Source organism: Halictus rubicundus, chromosome 14, assembly GCF_050948215.1.
Source record: "Halictus rubicundus isolate RS-2024b chromosome 14, iyHalRubi1_principal, whole genome shotgun sequence".
Taxonomy (NCBI): domain Eukaryota; kingdom Metazoa; phylum Arthropoda; class Insecta; order Hymenoptera; family Halictidae; genus Halictus; species Halictus rubicundus.
The window spans coordinates 6,773,542-6,793,229 of NC_135162.1; the positions used below are offsets into that span (position 1 = coordinate 6,773,542).

Genomic DNA, 19,688 nt, shown 5'->3' on the forward strand with positions numbered 1-19,688 from the left:
GCACCACGATAGCTTCGAGTAGAATTAGTTAAACAATTTTTGACAGCAACTGTCAGATTCCGCGCCAAGGTCCCAAACACTTTTGCTCTTCCATAGGTCCCATCGATCGATAAGAAAGATCGAGGTCTCCGTCGATCCGCGATTCGCGACTCCGGCGATCCCCGCGAACGTAAAGGCGTCGCTGCCTGTTGGTCTCACCGCCAACTACGAGAATTACTTTCGAACTCGCAGACCGATAAAACAGGCCCTCTCGTTCGAGGCCGTGCTCGCAGCTCTCTCGCAGGCTACCGGCGAACCTAAAAACTTTCCGCGCTCGTAAATGAGCCAGCCTCCGAGCCGGCGAGTTTTATGGGCCATTTGCATCCGGCTTTAAAAGTGCCGCGAGTCCTGCAATTAAAGGCGCCCACTGCATCCCCGGGCTCTGGCTGGTCTGCTCCGGGGATCCCGGGGAGATCCTCCTGCGACCGAAACCCATCCCGCATTTTTGACGGTCCCACTTTCCACAATTTCAGTCTTTACGCTTCTCTCCATCCCCCTCTTTCTCCCCCTCCACCTCCCCCCGTTGGTGCACACCTGGAAAAAACCACTCGCCTCCGAATCACAGTTCATTCCTATTCCGATCCCCGAATCGCTATACCCTCCCCCCCCCCCCCCTCTTTCATAGTACTCCCGGTTCACGATTTTCTGAAAACTGTTCGAGAGGACACCCAAGATTGGACTTTAATTTAGCTCTTGTCTTATTGTACGCTGATTATGCTGCGCGGAGGTTGCGAAGGGGTTGTGTGCAAAATTTTAATCTTTGGAGATTAAGAGCATCGACGATTTGGCACTGGCGATTTTTAAAAAATTAACAGGTTGCACTTGTTTGGACATTTATGCGAGAGAATCGGGCGAATGTTTTTGTATCGAGGTTTTGCATACATACGAGGGTTGGAACTTTAATAGTGGCAACTGTTTATATATTAATAATACAACAATGATACATGTGTGAAATTGCTACAGTCCTTTAATAGTATAGGCACCAGCGTTGTCAGTAATTTCTTGTCAGCGATGTGGAAGTCGTAGTATGCCATTAGACGCTCCCACAGTGGAGAATTCGGCCGAATTCGTGGATAAAAATAGAAAAAACTTTTTCCAAAATATGAAAAATAATTTTTTTCGCCATTTTTTTATGTGTAATTTTGACATCAGATTCATAATCAGTGACCCGAAAACCCCCAGAGTATCAATTTTGAGCTAAATTGGGGTACTCCTAAATACATTCGTCCTATATTTTATTAGTCGAAGTCACAGCGACAAATACTGTCGACGAGATCCTACTATTCTTTGTATTATGTTACAATCCTCGGCATCCTTTGTCTCTCGAACGACTTTGCCCCTCACGGGGTATACTGATTCCGCGACATTTATTATCGAAACCTCGGCGACATATATCGCGAATTCACTGTATACCGAGATGAGTCATGTTGACCCGCACGAAACGTAGGCAAACTTGTGATTTTTTCATTCTTATTTTCAATTTCTTCATATTGTTGCACGACCGTAACAATATTTTCGCTTGTATATAAAAACATGTAACGCTCGTATATATTGATATACTTTTGTTTTCGATGCTCTTGCATCGCAGAAAATATTTCGCATTTAACATTCTCTCCACGCGATAGAATTTTTCGAACGTAAAATTTGAGCTTTCAGCTCACACTTTTCAGTATTTTCTACAGTTTGCAGATTTTGTTAAAATTTCCTCGGGCATTGATGTGGACAAGTGCAGACGTAGCCAATTATCTTTTACTCTTCCCAACCATCCCCAGCCGTGTCAGCCTTAATTCGAACAGAATCTTGCCCATCTGTGAACAGCATTATCAAGGATGATGTCTCCGTGGCGCGCGGCTGTGCGGGTCGAACGCGATACACGATCCCCTTTCGAAAACTTTTAATCAGCCACTTAAACTTTCGAGGCAAACTCTTCCTCCGACGTCAGTGGCAAACGCACTTATCCATCGTTCCAGCGAGGAATTGGAAGCGTGCGTGCACGTATACCTGTACACGCGTTCCAATCATGATCGTCGAGCGAACAACGTGACGCCGCGAGAGTCTTCGAAACGGGGACTTAAATTAGCCATTAATCAACCAGCCAGGTATCTCCCTCTCGACTACTTCATTTTATAATTTTCTCTAACCGTTGCGTCGAAAAATTCCTGTAACTACAAGTTCAAGACATTCCAGTTAATTACCTAATTGCTGACGATATTCCTGCTCGTTGGGGTCCGTGGAATTAAATTTTAGAGACAATAGGCCCCGATCGGCATTTGGCCGCAAGAAAATCGGCGTGCGTGCACGTGTACCTGTACACGCGTTCCAATCATGATCGTCGAGCGAGCAACGTAGATCAAGCGTGACGTCGCACAGTGGTCCGGATCGCAGAATGTAGGGACATTCGACCAAAAAGTCGACTTTTCGAAATTGAAAACTAATCAATTTGTATTGCTTTGTAAATGTCTAGAGACCTCAAAAATGAAGAAATTAATGAAGTTGAATACATATTTTAGTTTCTATGATCATTTAAAGTTGAACGTTTTGGAAGTAGCATATTTCACCAAGGAAAATTGCTTAAGTTCTTTGCGATGTCCTTATCGTCTCGTCCCATATTTTCTCTTAATTTTTTTTGCATGATATAGAGCATCCCTTTCCAATAAGAAACCATATATTTTTTAGTAATAAGTAATAATAATATATTTAAAAAATAATGCTGAACGATACATGACAGATTTAAAAAATTTTATATGTTTGTCAGAGGAGATCTTTTTTATCCCAAAAGATCCCAAGCTCTAACAAACAGGAATATGTTCGGCACACCTTCCTCTAAATAATCATGAAAGAATTAATTCCCCCCTTGTCCCACTGCTCAAGTTATTATTGTTTAAAGCTATTAATGTTGGACGCGGTATCGCATGAATTGATGAAACTCTGCAAGGAGAAGAGTCATCGAACGATGGTAATACAGCCCGAAAGTTTTTCTCCAACGCTAAAATATCAGCCGAAATCACGGGAATTGATATAAAATTAATTAAAAGGTTTCACGTTATACTTCAGGTACTTCCTTTTCAAAACATTTAGAAATTTTCAATAGTATATGTATATTCATTTTTTATTATAGGTTATTTCATCACCCTACACAGTGGACATAGTAAAATTTAAAAAATATGCACAAGATACGGCAATGCATTATGTAAACAATTATGCGTGGTATTACATGCCAGCGTCAATTCATAAAATACTAATACATGGGGCGGAAATTATAAAAAATGCGTTGTTGCCAATGGGGCAACTTTCAGAGGAGGCCCAAGAAACGCGCCATAAAGATTTCAAACGCATACGATGTAGAAACACGCGAAAAAAAAAACAAGATTATGCGCAAACGAAGACATATTGAATCGATTACTTTTAACATCTGATCCATATATATCTAGCATTAGAACAAAATCATACAGAAAAAAAGTCAGGCTACTAGAAGCAGAAGCTTTAGATTTAATAAATATTTAAAATAAAAAGTGTAATGAAAATAATAGTAATAGTAACAACAACAACAATTGTGATACAATTCTTCTGTAACCTATCCGTAGGTTAACAATTCAACGCTATCTGGTTCGAGTTGCACGTTAATATCACATACGGTTTAAAAGTTAGACAAAAATGTCACACGATTTTCCAATCTGAACCACTGTGCGTCGCGAGACTCTTCGAAACGGGGACTTAAATTAGCCATTAATCAACCAGCCAGGTATCTCCCTCTCGACTACTTCATTTTATAATTTTCTCTAACCCTTGCGTCGAAAAATTCCTGTAACTTCAGGTTCAAGACATTCCAGTTAATTACCTAATTGCTGACGATATTCCTGCTCCTTGGGGTCCGTGGAATGAAATTTTAGGGACAATGGGCCCCGATCGGCATTTGGCCGCAAGAAAATCGGCGTGCGTGCACGTATACCTGTACACGCGTTCCAATCATGATCGTCGAGCGAGCAACGTAGATCAAGCGTGACGTCGCGAGACTCTTCGAAACGGGGACTTAAATTAGCCATTAATCAACCAGCCAGGTATCTCCCTCTCGACTACTTCATTTTATAATTTTCTCTAACCCTTGCGTCGAAAAATTGCTGTAACTTCAAGTTCAAGATATTCCAGTTAATTACCTAATTGTTGACGATATTCCTGCTCGATGGGGTCCGTGGAATGAAATTTTCGGGACAATGGGCCCCGATCGGCATTTGGCCGCAAGAAAATCGGCGGTGTGGGTAAACGGGGAAGCTCGAGGGGCTACCGAATCCGTGGAAAGGAACGGAATAAGTGGGGTGTGTAAGGTGGGTAGGGTAGGGGTGGGTCGAGGGTAAAAATGCTGGACGAGATTGGATCCCTGAAAGTCGTTCGTGCGAGCTCCGGCTGATTACCAGTTTCGTTGATGGATTCTTAGAGCAACCCTCTCGGCGCGGCTCCTTTTCCGCTTCGTTCTGCCGGGCCGTTTCGCCGATCCGCATCCTGCCGGTTGTCGCAATCGTTTCTCGCGTGTTTCTAACTCTGGCCTTGCCCCGGAGCTTTATGCGCGCGCTCCCCTCCCCCACCCCGCCGCCGGTTTTATGATAAACGATTTCCTTGTGTCCGGATGCATTATACCGATTTACTCGGGATAAGCTCGGCCATGGCGATCCGATGGCTGGTTCACGCACCTGCGGCCGCTGCGGGAATACGTACCTTCCTTCAACCCGATACGATCTTTTCCCGATCTACCGGAACACCACATTCGACGACCGATCTCCGTTCCCAGGCTCCGTTCCTACCGGCAAATCGTCTTCGTGCAAATTTTTACTGTCCCCAACACTGAACCTACTAAACATTTGCATCATTACCGTATATACAGGGTGGGGCACTTAAAACCGGCCAACTGAATAACTTGGTTGCCATTGGTGATAGGAAGGAAAATTATTTGGTTGTCGAGGGGCTGATCATCCCGGATGTTAATAGATTTTTGATAGGTGGAGGCGTCAAGGAGATATGAAGGTCATCTCTGTTTTTTTTTTTTTTTTTAAATGGAACCACATATTTTGGAACTCCTACGATTGTAGCCCTTCTCGAGACAATTATAAAGATATAGTCGTTCAAGGTCATTCAAGGTCATAAACGTTAACAAGGAGGAAGAATATAAATTCAGTGTGAATGCTACGTAATGGGATATTTTCAGCTTTGTTAACACTAGATTTACGGGACCTGTCAAAATGGCGGTTTCTAATATGTTTAATTCACGGATATTGAGATTGCAAACATGGATTCATGAGGAATTATTTAACAAATTGATTTCTCTAGGTATATATCATTAAAAAAATGGCTACAGATTTGGATAGATATATTCATGTTATTTTTATTAAGGAAATATAAAATAGTCATTTTTAGTGCTCCGTAAACCTAGTGTTAATGAAATCAAACTGAGTCAATTAAAAATGTAAACAATGTGCTTCAGTCCAAAGTAGTCTGCTACAACAGATGCAAAAAACGATGACCTGGGCTGATGCGTTTCTTCCTATCACCAATAGCAACCAAGTTATTCAGTTGGCCGGATTTAAGTGCCTCACCCTGTATAAGCTCAATTTGTTTTTTCTTACAATGCTGAAATATGAAGTTCTTTTACTTGCAGTCATTTTTGTACTTAAATATAATGAAACAAAAAGTTTGGCGATAAAGGCCTTCTTTTCATATTTCCTTATGATGCAAATGGGTTAACAGTATCTGGTAAGTATTGCTTTAGAAAAATGGCAACCCTAAATCTATCGAGATTGTCCGTAATTTTAAATATAATAAATGCTTGGGCAAGGAAATTTATTTCACTATTTTCCATAAATGAATTTTTATAGTTTCAATAATTGTAAAATATAAAACCGGTCTTTCTGACCATAGTAGGTTTAGTGTTAATACTAGGTTTACGGAGCACTAAAAGTGAGTATTTTACATTACTCTATAAAAATGAGAAGGATACGTCTGTCCAAAGTTTTAGCCATTTTTTAAATAATATATACCTAAGGAAATAAATTTGTTGAGTGGTTCCACGTACATGGATCTTCACAATCTCGATAATCGTGAATTAAAAATATGAAAAAGCGTAAACCTAGTGTTAAAGTGCAGCGATTTCTCTATATATGTCGCCAAGCCTGGACGATAATCGTCACTGAGTTATCCCCACTACCGCGGGGTACACCCCGTGAGGGGTCACGAAGCTCAAGAGGCCTCGGGCGCCATGGAAACATGACCCCTGGACGATACATGACGCTGGCAAGACCCGTGTTGTGACATATATCGAGAATTCGCTGTTCATCGACCGTTTAAAATACAGTGTGGCATCGATAAATTCGTTATTTTCTTTTTGTGGTGTGGGGTATTCGTCGACGCAGCACACCAGCGAATGCGGAATGTCCTATCGATAAGTTAGGCTGATTCCTCGTCACTTTGCGAAACGAGGGCGTCGAATAAATAAAATGCACGAGAACCCCGGCGGATTTCGGTTGGGGAAATTGCAAGTTCATCCGGGAAATTCGAATTTAATGCAACGGCCGGGCGTGCTAGACTTTACGCGGAATCAAAGTAAATTAGTTTTCGAAAACTCCCGACGGAATGTAACTTTAATAAGAGACGGCCCGCCCTTTAGTAGCCATCCGCTAATGAGGAACGGTTAACGAAGAAAATTTTGCGGAATAATTTGAAAGTTGCTTTTGTTGAAAATTGCCCTATTTGCGGAGTGAGGGGGCGGGGGGGGGGGGGGGGTCGTTGGCCCGAAAAACGGATCCGGGGAGTGATCCATTAAGCTGAGATCTGTCTCCTTGGGGCAATCAAATTTCTTTCCGGTCTTTTCACGAAAAGAATCGGAAATTCTTCAGGGCCTCCTCCCCATGAAGAGAGAGAGAGAGAGAGAAAGAGAGAGAGAGGGGTGGGGGAAACGCGAAACGATGAGCAACACCGGCGAACAAATAAAAAATCGCAAGCTTACGCTTTAATTGTCCTTAATTCAAAGGACGCGCTAACTAGAGGCCGCAAAATTAATAATAAAATATTCCCCGGCCCGTATATAATTCAGTCATGCGCGTGATGCAATTAGTTCTAAAACTCTTTCGGGAGCTGAGTGCTGTAATTATCCGGCGGCGTGCATAAAATTCTGATTAACTTCGCGACCGGTTGTATCAAAAAATAGTATCGAAGTAACTTTCCGGATACGCATACATATATACGTATACGTATATATGTGCATGTATATACGAGGGACTCTCGTTATGCCGCGGCACAATATAAATTTAATACGACGACGAGACCGTGTGCGCACACGCGTCACGATTTTCTCTGCGCGCAGCCCGACCCTCTCCCCTCCCCTCTCCCCGTCAAACGCATGGAAATGACTTTTCAATTAGCTGAAAAAATAACTGAAACATAATTAAATGAACGCCGGGGGATTATCTCGCGCAGACGACCACGTACGGCGACGACCTTCCACCGAGATCCAAACTTCTTGATCATGTTACAATCGAATTTTTTTCTGTTCGACAATGACACAGTATCGGCGTGTTTCGAATCGTCGATGCAGAACGGCTAAATTCTCTATAAATGTCTACTACACGATTTTGGCAGGGGACATTTATCGGATAGGAAAAATCATTCTTTGATTACAGGCCGAACGTTGCTTATGAATTACATACTGCATGCTGGAATCGTTAATGACCCTACTGGATGAATGTCCCAAACATGGGACATACGAGGGTATCGGTGTGAGACCAGGAGACCAATCCAATTACAAAACTTCTTTATTTTTCATTATTTTTTTTTTTTATGAGACTTTCACCAACATGTCCGTGGCATTTTTCTCATTAAAACGATACCAAACACGATATCATTCGGATCATATGTACACTAATTTTCCGTTAATATAATTGCAATGGGAAGTGACTTTCATCTTTCATTACACGAGTAAATATCATCGGAGTTATATCATATTTGGTGTCACTTTCGTTATAAAAATGCCACGGGTATGTTGGTGAAAGTCCCATAAAGAAATAATGAAAAATAAAGAAGTTTTGTTATTGGATTAGTAGTGGTCTCCTGGTCTCACACCGATACACCCGACCCGTGTTATGTTTACACTCTTTTCTGCGAATGAAGCCACTCGACCTTCTTTGCCCCTTACTGGGTATACCCCGCTGTGTTGTGGGTAGTTAAGAGACCTATAAACGTTAGGCTTGTAGGGACTTATATAGAGAATTTACTGCATACAGTGTTCTCTCGATATATGTCCACAACACGGGTCTACCCAGATACATATATCGGCCAGAAGATACAGTGACTTCTCTATATATGTCGCTAAGGCCTCGATGATAAACGTCGCGGAATTATCCCCACTACCGGAGCTCGAGAGGCCTCGGACGCCGAGGAGTGTAAACATAACACGGCCTGGGGTATGTCTTCTGTACGATACACGACCTGACAAGACCCGTGTTGCTGACATATATCGAGAATTCACTATACTACTTTTGATACACAGCCGAACGTCGAAAAGGACAGTGAAGATCGAGTGGCCTTGGCAGTGGGGATAGTTCTGCGACAATTATCGGCTAGATATTTGGGACATATATCGAGAAAAGACTGTATTCGTAGGTAGCATGTCGTGCAGAAAAATGCGCCGTAAAAATGGCACATAAATTCACTTTTTTGAGCAGAAGGCGGTTGACGGAGAGCGCCTGGTTCAGTTTTGAAAAATAATAGTTGTACGTTCGGTGCCGCGGAAAATCCGTCGGCGTGGAATCATTCTTGATACATAGATAACAGGGATCAGTCGCGCGAGACAGAAGTAACGGCGCGTCGCTGTCGAAGAATCGATGAAAAGAGAAATTGGTAACGCCACGATCGCTTTCGAGCGACAGCCCGAGCACACAATATGTATCGCGATCGAACGACACGCCATTACTAATTGCCGGCAAACCTGTCGTTGTCGTATTTCGTTTGGCTCGTCGTGCGTGTACAATCGTATTAGCGGATATCGATTCTTGAAAGCATTGACTTTTGCCGAACGGACGCTATATTCCTCTGTCCATTTTTATGGTAAAATTTTCGCTTCTCGCCGCGCCGGCGTGCGCCGTCAACATTGCGTTTTGTATAAATGCGAGCGCTTTCGTCGAAACCTGCTTTTCGCTCGGTGTTTATCCGCCATTTCACCTTGATTTCGAACTCAAAGGACACTCCCGAAAATAGAAAATCGATTCAAACTTTCGCGCCAATTTATCGTCCTCCCTCCATTGTCTGCTGAGTTTTAGGTTCTCGTAGAATGAATCGTGAATCCACAGAATACAATGAATTCTCGATATATGTCACCGACACGGGTCTTGCCAGTGTCTTGTATCGTCGAGGAGACATACCCGAGCTGTGTTATGTTTGCACTCCTTGGCGTCAGAGACCTCTCGAGTTTCGTGACTCTTTCGGGAGTATACCTCACGATAATTTCGTGACACTTATCGTCCAGGCATTGCCGACATATACAGAGTAATCACTGTATTCTATCCAGGGCCGGCCCAAGGTGCGTTGCAAGCGATGCTCAGGCTTACAAGATTGTTTTTTTGAATAAAATATATGCTGTTTTTAAAATGTTAAAATGTCAACCAAATTTAATGTCAAAATAAATTTTATTTCAAATATTTTAAATAAGCTAGTATGCAAATAAATTTGAAACACGTGCCAGTATGAATGAGGCTTCCATTAAATTCCATTAAATTAAATTATTAATAACAATATTATATTTTCATGGTTTTTATTACCCGAAAATTAGACAATTGTGATTAAAAAATATTGGGAGGTGGGGCGTTATAAAAGAACTTCGCAGCAGGGCGCCGACTACCCTAGGGCCGGCCCTGCTATCTACCGTGGACTGCGAACTTTTATGCAATAGAAAAATGGTTTACGTTAATTGCAAGCTACGACAGCTGCATACACATTTATTTCGTAATCATTTCGACGAGTTAAATGCTTACACGCTTGTTGCACTATCATTGTTCGTTTCCTGTCCCACTTGTTCACTCTACTCCTTCAATTCTTCAGTCTTATCGATTCCAAATTCAAGAAGAGAATAATTATTTCTGCAAAAATATCTACCTCATAATGTTCCATCGGTGGTATTTTTGTCGGCCGCGATTGCAACTTGTACGCAATTAATGTTAACAGTTATCTTCCGGTAAATCGAGCTTCGTAATTCCCCTCGTCCGCTGGGTGCTCCGCGGAGATATTAAAAATTAAACATGGATTTTCCGCTGTTTCTGTTTGAATTTATAATTAAGCGAGCGCGTGTCCGAGTCATCGTAAGTCATCTAATTTTGGCCGGCGCGCCGGTCTCGTTTCCTGTTTATAATTCACTTTTCGCGGGTTTCGGGGCGGTTCGTTGGGGTTCGGTAGTATGTTGCCGGCCGGCGGTGTGTATGGCGGGGAGGGGGGGGGTACGTCGATTTGTTTGCCGCAGCACAACAATTTCCCCAGTTTCATTATTGCACGTATAATCGCGATCGTTCCACGTGTAATCGCAATTGTTGCACGTATGACCGATCGTCAATTGGTTCGTTGCTAACTGAAGCGTCAGGCCTTCGGGCGAGCGCGAAGCAATTACGCAATGCCCGAGCGATTGTAAGACATAAGCTGATCAAATGGTTGCATGCATCCTGAACGGTGCGCCGTTCAGAGATGGCTGAAGCGAAACGGTAACGAAATATAGGAAGTCCTTTGGATCGGGCACGCAGCCTCGGTGTCGAACGGGAAACGGCTCCCGCGAGTCGAAAACGAATTTCTGCCGATCCGTTTTAGATACCGATACTTACCCTCCCGTTACAGTCTTTACTCGATATATGTCCCAAATGTCTAGTCGATTAAAGTCCCAGAACTACCCGAGAGGGGGGCCAAGAAGTTCGAGAGACCTCGGTCCTACACTCTTCGAAGAGTGTATGGTCGCGTGGATCACAGAATAGTACAGTGGTTTCTCTATATATGTCGCCAAAGCCTGGACGATAAACGTCGCGGAATTATCCCCACTGTGGCGGGGCATACCCCGTGAAGGGGGCCAAGAAGTTCGAGAGACCTCGGCCCTACACTCTTCGAAGAGTGTATGGTCGCGTGGATCAAAGAATAGTACAGGGATTTCTCTATATATGTCGCCAAAGCCTGGACGATAAACGTCGCGGAATTGTCCCCACTACCCCGGGGTATTCTTTGGGGTACGAGGTGTGTACGGTCGCGTGGATCAAAGAATAGTACAGTAATTTCTCTATATATGTCGCGAAGGCCTGGACGATAAACGTCGCGGAATTATCCCCACTGTGGCGGGGCATACCCCGTGAGGAGAGCCAAGAAGCTCAAGAGACCTCGTCCCTACACTCTTCGAAGAGTGTATGCTCGCGTGGATCGAAGAATAGTACAGGGATTTCTCTATATATGTCGCCAAAGCCTGGACGATAAACGTCGCGGAATTGTCCCCACTACCCCGGGGTATTCTTTGGGGTACGAGGTGTGTACGGTCGCGTGGATCAAAGAATAGTACAGTAATTTCTCTATATATGTCGCGAAGGCCTGGACGATATACGTCGCGAAATTATCCCCATTGCCGCGGGGTATACCCCGTGAGGGTTACGAAGTTCGAGAGACCTCTATGCTACACGCCCCAAGAAGTGTAAGATCAAAGCGTAGATCAAAGAATAGTATAGTGATTTCTCTTTACAGTGAATTCGCGTTATTTGTCAGCATCCCGGGTCTTATCGTCGTAGGGACACTATTCTTTGGTGCAGTGCCGAATGTAGAAAAGGACAGCTATAGTCACCGCCATTTACAGTTTCTCGCGGTCTGTAAACACGTCGTAATTCGTGTGTCCTACACGTTATCTGTCAAAGTCACCGCGGGGAAATGTTGCCAACGAGACCCTAATATTCTTTGATGCAGTGCCGAATGTAGAAAAGGACAGCTATAGTCACCGCCATTTACAGTTTCTCGCGGTCTGTAAACACGTCGTAATTCGTGTGTCCTACACGTTATCTGTCAAAGTCACAGCGGGGAAATGTTGCCAACGAGACCCTAATATTCTTTGATGCAGTGCCGAACGTAGAAAAGGACAGCGATAGTCACCGCCATCTACAGTTTCTCGCGGTCTGTAAACACGTCGTAATTCGTGTGTCCTACACGTTATCTGTCAAAGTCACAGCGGGGAAATGTTGCCAACGAGACCCTAATATTCTTTGATGCAGTGCCGAACGTAGAAAAGGACAGCGATGGTCACCGCCATTTGCAGTTCACCGCGGTCCGTAATCACGTCGTAATTCGTGTGTCCTATGAGTTATCTGTCAAAGTCACAGCGAGGAAACGCTGCCGACTCTACTATACTTTGATGCCTTGCCGAACGTGGAAAAGGACAACGAAGCTCGAGAATTTCTTTATTTTTCATTATTTTTTTATGGGACTTTCACCAACATATTCGTGGAATTTTTCTAATGAAAATGATACCAAATACTATGTCATTCGGATCATATGTGTTGTGGACATATATCGAGAATTCACTGTACCTCCTGTCTCCGGTTAGACCCGCGTTTTGGACATATATCGAGTAAACGCTGTATTCGCACAGCAACGGCCGCTGTCACGCGTGCGTGATTTCGCTGGTACAAGGAGAATTGCGAGAAAATTGTTTTCGACGTGGTCAACGTGGTCCCTATCGCCAAATGTTTCGTCAATCATTTTTGAATGTAGAATTTTTCTTTGAGACAGAATTTATTTTATTTCGTTCGTCCTAGTAATCAGTGTTAGCCTAACAGAATGCGAGTAGGTTTGTCACGATACACGAGGAAGTCGAGTCAATGGGATACAGTTTTAAAAATAGGTCACAGATTCGTACATTTGTTCTTCCGATGAAACGAAAGATTCGAATAACAACATTGTCTTACATAAACATTCGTTCCTCACAACTGTAACCTGCCAAATTGTGTTACTTAGAACTCTCGATCTTGCATCATGCAAGTCTTCTATGGAATTTGTGTTTAATCCTAAATGTGTTAGTGGTTCAATTTATGGCTCGCACACGGTTCACATATATTTTACAATGAAGCATCATTCTCAGATGTACAAGCACATCCGGTCCAAAATGTACGACGCGCAACAATCGTTCAAACCGTCGCCGTTGTCATAGTCGTCCCATCTAATTTTCAGAGTCAACATTCTCGATTATATGCGCAACAAAATCAGATCATTCAAACAAAATCGTCGTCGTCGTCGTTGTCAAAGAACAATTCTTTTCCACCGAGATTTCCATGGATCGTCAAGAAGCATTCGTTCGTGTAACGATCATTCATTACGTACTAGGTCGTTCCATGTTCGCAAATATTGTACAATAGCAACTTCAAACAACACGTAAGTCCAACTAGAATTTCTCTGAACACGAAGAAACGATCAGAACTCTCATCATTCCTCTTCGCACCATTCACTCAACATATATACTTTCAGAAATATTTTCTGGACCAGTTCTATGCAGTTTCACACGGTTGTGTATACTTGTATATAGTTGCATACTTTTTCGCACGGTTGTGTACAGTTCTGTGCATTCGTATGCGCTTGTACGCAGTTGAATGCAGTTGTATGCAGTTTAGCATCCCAGCTTCAGAAGCCACGGGGCGCCATTAGTTTTTCCCGTGATCCGATCGATCAGGTCGCTGAACGTTCGCGAAGTGTTGTTGGCAATGGTGTCGCAGGATCGTCCGGGCCACGGTCATTTCCGCCTGACGAAAATGTTCTCGAGCAGCTCCTTGGTGATGAGTCGATGGGGTCGGGTCGGGCTCTCGGTGGGCCTGCCGTAAAGCCGGCTGTTGATGGCGTACAGCTTAGGACTGAGCTCGCACCTCACGTTGAACCACCAGTCGCACACGAACACCGCCTGGCTGAATTGCGTGCCGTTCGGGCACAAAAACGTCGCCTGGCGGCCGTCGATGTCGCAGTAGTGCCACGCCTGGCATCTCGTCTCGACGTCCGCGAAGAACCCCGGGTACGGTTGATCGTCGCAGTAAAAGTTCGTGTAGGGTACCTTGCCGAGCACCGGGTAGTCCGTACCTGGCCGACCTGCGAACATTTCAGAGCAAAGCGTTCTCGTGATACTCGCTAAACCATGTGAACCGCCTTCTCTCTGGGACCAGCAAGCTCTTCGGCTCGCCTCTTCGAGAATATTTAGTCTCTCGAAGCTGTACAGGGTGTCTCGACTGAATGGGGATCGTCTACTCATCTGTCTCAATCGTTATCGTAGCTTGGTAGCCTTTTTTTAACCGGTCTTCAAGGTTCATAATTTTTTGTTTGAACGACAACTTATGCTTCTGATTAGGCGTTCTTGTAGAACGTGCAGAGACGATTCCAACGAGTACCATGATTGTATGGTTGCGATCAGTCGATCTCGAGATATTCGTGTCTGAAAGGTAAGGTAGCTAAGCTAGACCTGACTCGGAGCTTACCTTTCAGACAGGAATATCTCCGGATTAAATGATCGCAATGGTATGGTCATGGTAGTCGTTGGATTCGTCTCTTCATGCTCTACAAGAATATCGGAGAAAGTATACAGGGTGTCGTGCAAAAATGGTACCGATGACCTCGCAATCTCGTTAATAAATTACTGGGAGGAAAAATTGCATGCGTAACTTTGTTCTGAGGGGTATCTTGGTAGAGTAGTGAAGATGGTAACTGTGTGAAGTGATGACATTTAGGTCAGAGAGCCTGTATAATATGAAGGTAGCTGTTTAGGGTGATCCGATTTATCTGGGATTATTTTTTATTTTAGGAATTTCACCAGTACGAACCGTAATTATTCGTACATATCAATTAGGCTTGCGGAAGTACCGTCGTTATGCGATTTTTGGTTGGCCCTTCCGTGCCGGCTCGTTGAAACTGAAGTTACCACAATCGTGTAATACGTTCGATATAGATTTTGCGGGATTGTCGACGGGAAAGGAACGATTATTGTTATAATTGGAGTAATGACCGATCAGGGGAACGCATAACCGGGCCCCGACGCCGACGGTTAAGTGCAGGACATAGTTATAGAGTTGACAGCCGAACGTCGATACCTGGTGGGGCGCCTGCTTTGTACAGGTAATACAGGTGTCAGGCGAGTCGAGCACGTACGGTGCATCTCGCCCCTTGGCACTTCCACCGATTAATCGAGGATACATCAAACCGGAGAGCAGTCTGCGGATAGGAGCTTTGCTCACGTTCCAGTCTATCCGCTCACGGAAATCATGCAGCCAGAAGCGGATCGGTCCCTGGTTCCTAGGGATCATCGCGAGGATACCTACCTACACCCCCTCTCTCCGCCACCACCCCTTGTCTTCGGCAACTATCAACCCCGGAATCGTACTATATCCTGTTATGTCGTTCAATGAGATTTCCGCTCGAAATTCGGATCCTGAAACACCCCCCTCCCCTACCCCGCCTGAATAATAGCTTGCCTCTGTTTAGACGCCTTGGGGATCCGTCGAAAAGATTCGATTAACGCGCCGTCATTGCCGGAATAGCGATCAGGAGGCTGCGGAGATCTTTATGCGATTGCGGCGGAAACGAGTGCTCGAACGAAAAAACTTCAAAGAATCGACGTCTATAAGGTTATCAAAGGAAGAGGGAAATTCCTAAGTATCCCTCAGTTTCAGATATCTAGCTCAATTTTTTAATAAACAACACTGGTAACGTCATACAACAAAACGTATGTCTTCATGTTTTACATTTTTTCCTAATGTCGTGTGGGAAAAATATTTCGTGATAAACTTGATCGAAGCGCAACTCACGCATTTCGATACTGTGAGTTCTCGATATATGTCATATATGCTCGATATACAGTGACCGGCATAATAAAGTGACCATCCTATATCGTATGCAGAATATCTTGAAACTAATGTTTTTAATGAAAAAGGATCCCTACTACTGGGCTTTTTTGAAAGGTTTACTGTCACATCAAAGGTTTGTTACAAAAATTGAACAAGTATTTGTATGTTCTTGATATATGTCAACAGCACGGGTCATGCGAGGGTCGTGTGTCGCCCAGGACATACCCGAGCCGTGTTATGTTTACACTCCTCGGCGTCCGAGTAGTGGGGATGATCCCGTGACATTTATGATCTAGGCCTTGGCGACATATATAGAGAACTCGCTGTATATCTGTCCGTCTCCCTTCTAATTCGATCGGTGGAGAGCTTACCACCATGCTTACGGGGAATCGTGAAAATTTTCGCATAATTCCCCGCAGCATAATCGTGAGGGGGGGGGGCAGGGATTCGAAGCACGGAATCAGAAGAAGGCTTGGAGTTACTGAATGATTTCTGCTTGACGATTGCGTTATCCGGTATAAGTGGATAATTACACGTCTCCCGCTTTCCAAAGGGTTAATCAGGTCGCTCGGGAGCGGGGAGGGGATAGAGGAGGGTGGGGGGAGGGGGACGTGTTGGCGCCCGCGGATTTACGACGGCTTGCCCATAAATACGAGCGTAAAAAGTTCGCCGGCACGACGGGAAACTTTGTTCCGTCGTAAAAATGTTCCCGTATTTTGCACGGCTCTGCTCGTCATCCGCTTCGGTTGCGTGCGAAATTTCATTTCGAACCGTCGGACCGTGCTACGAAATTAGACGAACGACGGCATTCTCCCCGCGAAGACATTCCTTCTCCTTGCACTTTCATAGAAACAGCCACCGGAGAGAAGAGCCGCCGCTCTCCTCCGCCGATGTCTTTCCTCGCCGATCCTCGAACACCAGGTCTTCTTCTTCTTCTTCTTCTTTTTTTCCACCGTTTTTCCTTTTATTTCGTTGCCTCTGCTTTGCGCCGCCTCGGATACGGATGTCTTTTTGAGTTATTGTCTGCCGGGTGAGCGTGGCCGACAAATTTTTCGTTCATCTTTTATACAGAAAGAGAGAGAGAGAGAGAGAGAGCGTCTCGCGACCCGCGGTTTCTGCACGCGGAATCGGGTTGTTTAGGGCTTCGTCCCGGGGAAGATGGCTGCGGACGATTTTCGAGACGTTCCGGACGAATCGCGTATGGGCGTGGCGTAAAATGTTTAAAGGATTTACTCGTTTCGGAATGGTGGAGCGTATCGATGCGGTCGCGGGGACAATTACCCGGTGCATTTTACTACCGAGGTCGTCCTCGAGAGCACGGAATTTTGCGAAGGTGATCCGGTGTGCTCGGGGAAAAAGTATGACGTCCTCGGCGCGATGGCTTCCACGATTTTTAACCTTTTTTTCTTTTCTGAAAATGTTTCAAGGTGCTTCCGTCGTGTACAATATTATTTCCTTCGCACAGTGTGTATTTTTAATGTTGTTTCGGTCAAGTGAAGCTGCACCTGCACTGTCAGCATTAAATCTGCAATTAGTCTGTTAATCTGCAGTTAGACAATCTAATAAAAAGTGTACTACGTAATCATTAGACTGCGGATCCTCGTGCGAAATTTTTCTACCGGAATTGCAGCAAGCTGGGATGACGAAATGTGTTCGACCAGTTAACTGTGTTTGACGAGTATACTCGTCATGAAGGAATGGCAATATTTTGTGCCATGACGTGTATACTCGTCAAAACAGCTACAATTGAAGCAGCGGTTAATTCTTGCGACGCAACTTAGGTACTCATTTTTCAAAGAGGTAACTGGTTAATTACTTGCTTCGGGTGTCTGGTAGGTTGAAAGTAATATAGCTGTGTACAGTGATTTCTCGATATATGTCCTAAATATCTGGCCGATAAAAGTCCCAGAACCATCCCCACTGTCGCACCAAGAAGCTTCGTTGACCTTTTCTACGTTCGGCAGTGTATCGAAGAATAGTATAATATTCTAGACGATAATTGGCCCTGCCAGACCCGTGTTTTGGACATGTATCGTGTAGGCACGTATATTTACACTTCTCGGCGACCGAGGCCTCTATAGCAGTATTTCTCAACCCTTTTTTGAGTCGCGACCCCCTTTTGTAATATTCAAATAATCTGCGACGGCACATCCCCCCCCCCCCCAAAAGATTAGATAAATTTAATATGCTAAAGAAAACGCATTAAAAATAGGTATTACAGAATGTAACTCAACCCTTTGCACTCGGCGCTATTTTAATTCTAAAACAACATTTTCCTTCCGTCTTAGAATATTAACATTTTATTCATACGAAACTGATCCGTTTTCCACATATGTTATTTAAATGTTTAGTAATCTATTAAATACAAATTTTGTTATGTAACAAATATTTTGTAATATTTTTGGTAATTTCTTCGAGATAGTGCCACAACAATTTTTAATGGCGCTTCAGAGTCGCCGCTCGAGTGCAAAGGGTTAATAATATTTAATTTTAATGCGACGAATTATTATCGAATTATTATATATAACTCTTATCGAACTTTTACGTACTGGATCCAATGCCGAATATATGGTGGCAAAAATAAAAAAAATAAAATATATGTGTATATATATATATATAAAATAAAATATAAATATTTTCCTTTCTATACTTGACATAAAAATGTTGAGTCCACAGATTCTCTTGGTATGAAAAATAGCTTGAACCTGTTGGGAAGTAAACTTGAAATACTTCCGGACCGTTAAAGGTTAAACTCTGGACGAGTCCATTTTTTAATTGCTCCCCTTAACAATCAAATTGCCCCCTTTAGGGCGTGGGCCCCACATTGTGAAGCACTGCTCTAGGACTTCGCTGCCCTTTTCGTCGTGGATTAACAATAATCTTACAGGACCCGTCAAAATGACGGATTCTAATATTTTCAATTTACGAACATTAAGATTCTAAAGATACATCCGTGAGGGATTATTGAACAAATTGATTTCTTTGGGTATATATCAATTTCGATAGATACATTCGCGTTATTTTTATAATGTAAAACAGTAATTTTCAGTGCCCCGCAAACCTAGCGTTAAAGAATAGTATCTCCTCGCAGATATATGTCACTGGCCAGACCCGTGCGACGGACACACATCGAGAAAGCACTGTATTCGAATTCCTCGAATGATTTCCCCGTCTCGAATCACACCTACTCGTTTCCTGTCACAAAGATTCCACTTATGACGGTGCGGGGAGGCTGGTCGCGGCATCGCAGTCGCAGAAAAATTGCCTTTCCCGAAACAGCAGCATCGATAAGCGTAACCGACCGGCCGGTAAATCGATCCTCGAGCGACTATACTCTCCTTATCGTCTCCCCGCGTCAACCCTACTTACCTTTCCCGCGGCAATTTGCCTCGGAGAAGAGGGTATAAAAATCTGCGATTTCTCGCATGGTCGGAGGGGGCCGGAAGAACGAAATAATCGCGAGCTCTCGAAGTTTTGCGTCTCGGTCGATGAAAAGAGGACACGACGCTCTCGATGGATACGTTTCGCAATGTCGACGCGGAACATGGCAAAGTTATAATTACCTGGACGACACCGTGCGAGTCGAGAGGAATCGCGGCACCTAGAGTGAGAGGGGGGGGAGAGAGAGAGAGAGAGAGAGAGAGAGAGAGAGAGAGAGAGAGAGAGAGAGAGAGAGACAGAACTCCCTCTCTCTCTCTCTCGAAAGAGATAGATAGAGGGTGACAAAGGCGGAGGAAGCGATTGAAAAGGGTGGGCCAGGCGCGAGGAAGATGGCGGAGGGGATCGGGG

General features: G+C 44.0%; 2 protein-coding genes across 2 annotated transcripts in view; one reads left to right on the plus strand and one right to left on the minus strand.

Moving 5' to 3' along the window:
• Positions 1-19,688, plus strand: part of Qin (tudor domain-containing protein qin) — a 416,046-nt gene that overhangs the window by 241,364 nt on the left and 154,994 nt on the right. The gene's annotated exons all lie outside the window — the stretch shown is intronic.
• LOC143361124 (uncharacterized) overlaps positions 13,780-19,688 on the minus strand; it is a 145,897-nt gene continuing 139,988 nt past the window's right edge. The window contains exon 3 of the mRNA XM_076800415.1: positions 13,780-14,154. Within this exon, the coding sequence (XP_076656530.1) occupies positions 13,808-14,154 (347 nt within the window). The 3' untranslated portion in view covers positions 13,780-13,807. The remainder of the gene's footprint in view (positions 14,155-19,688) is intronic.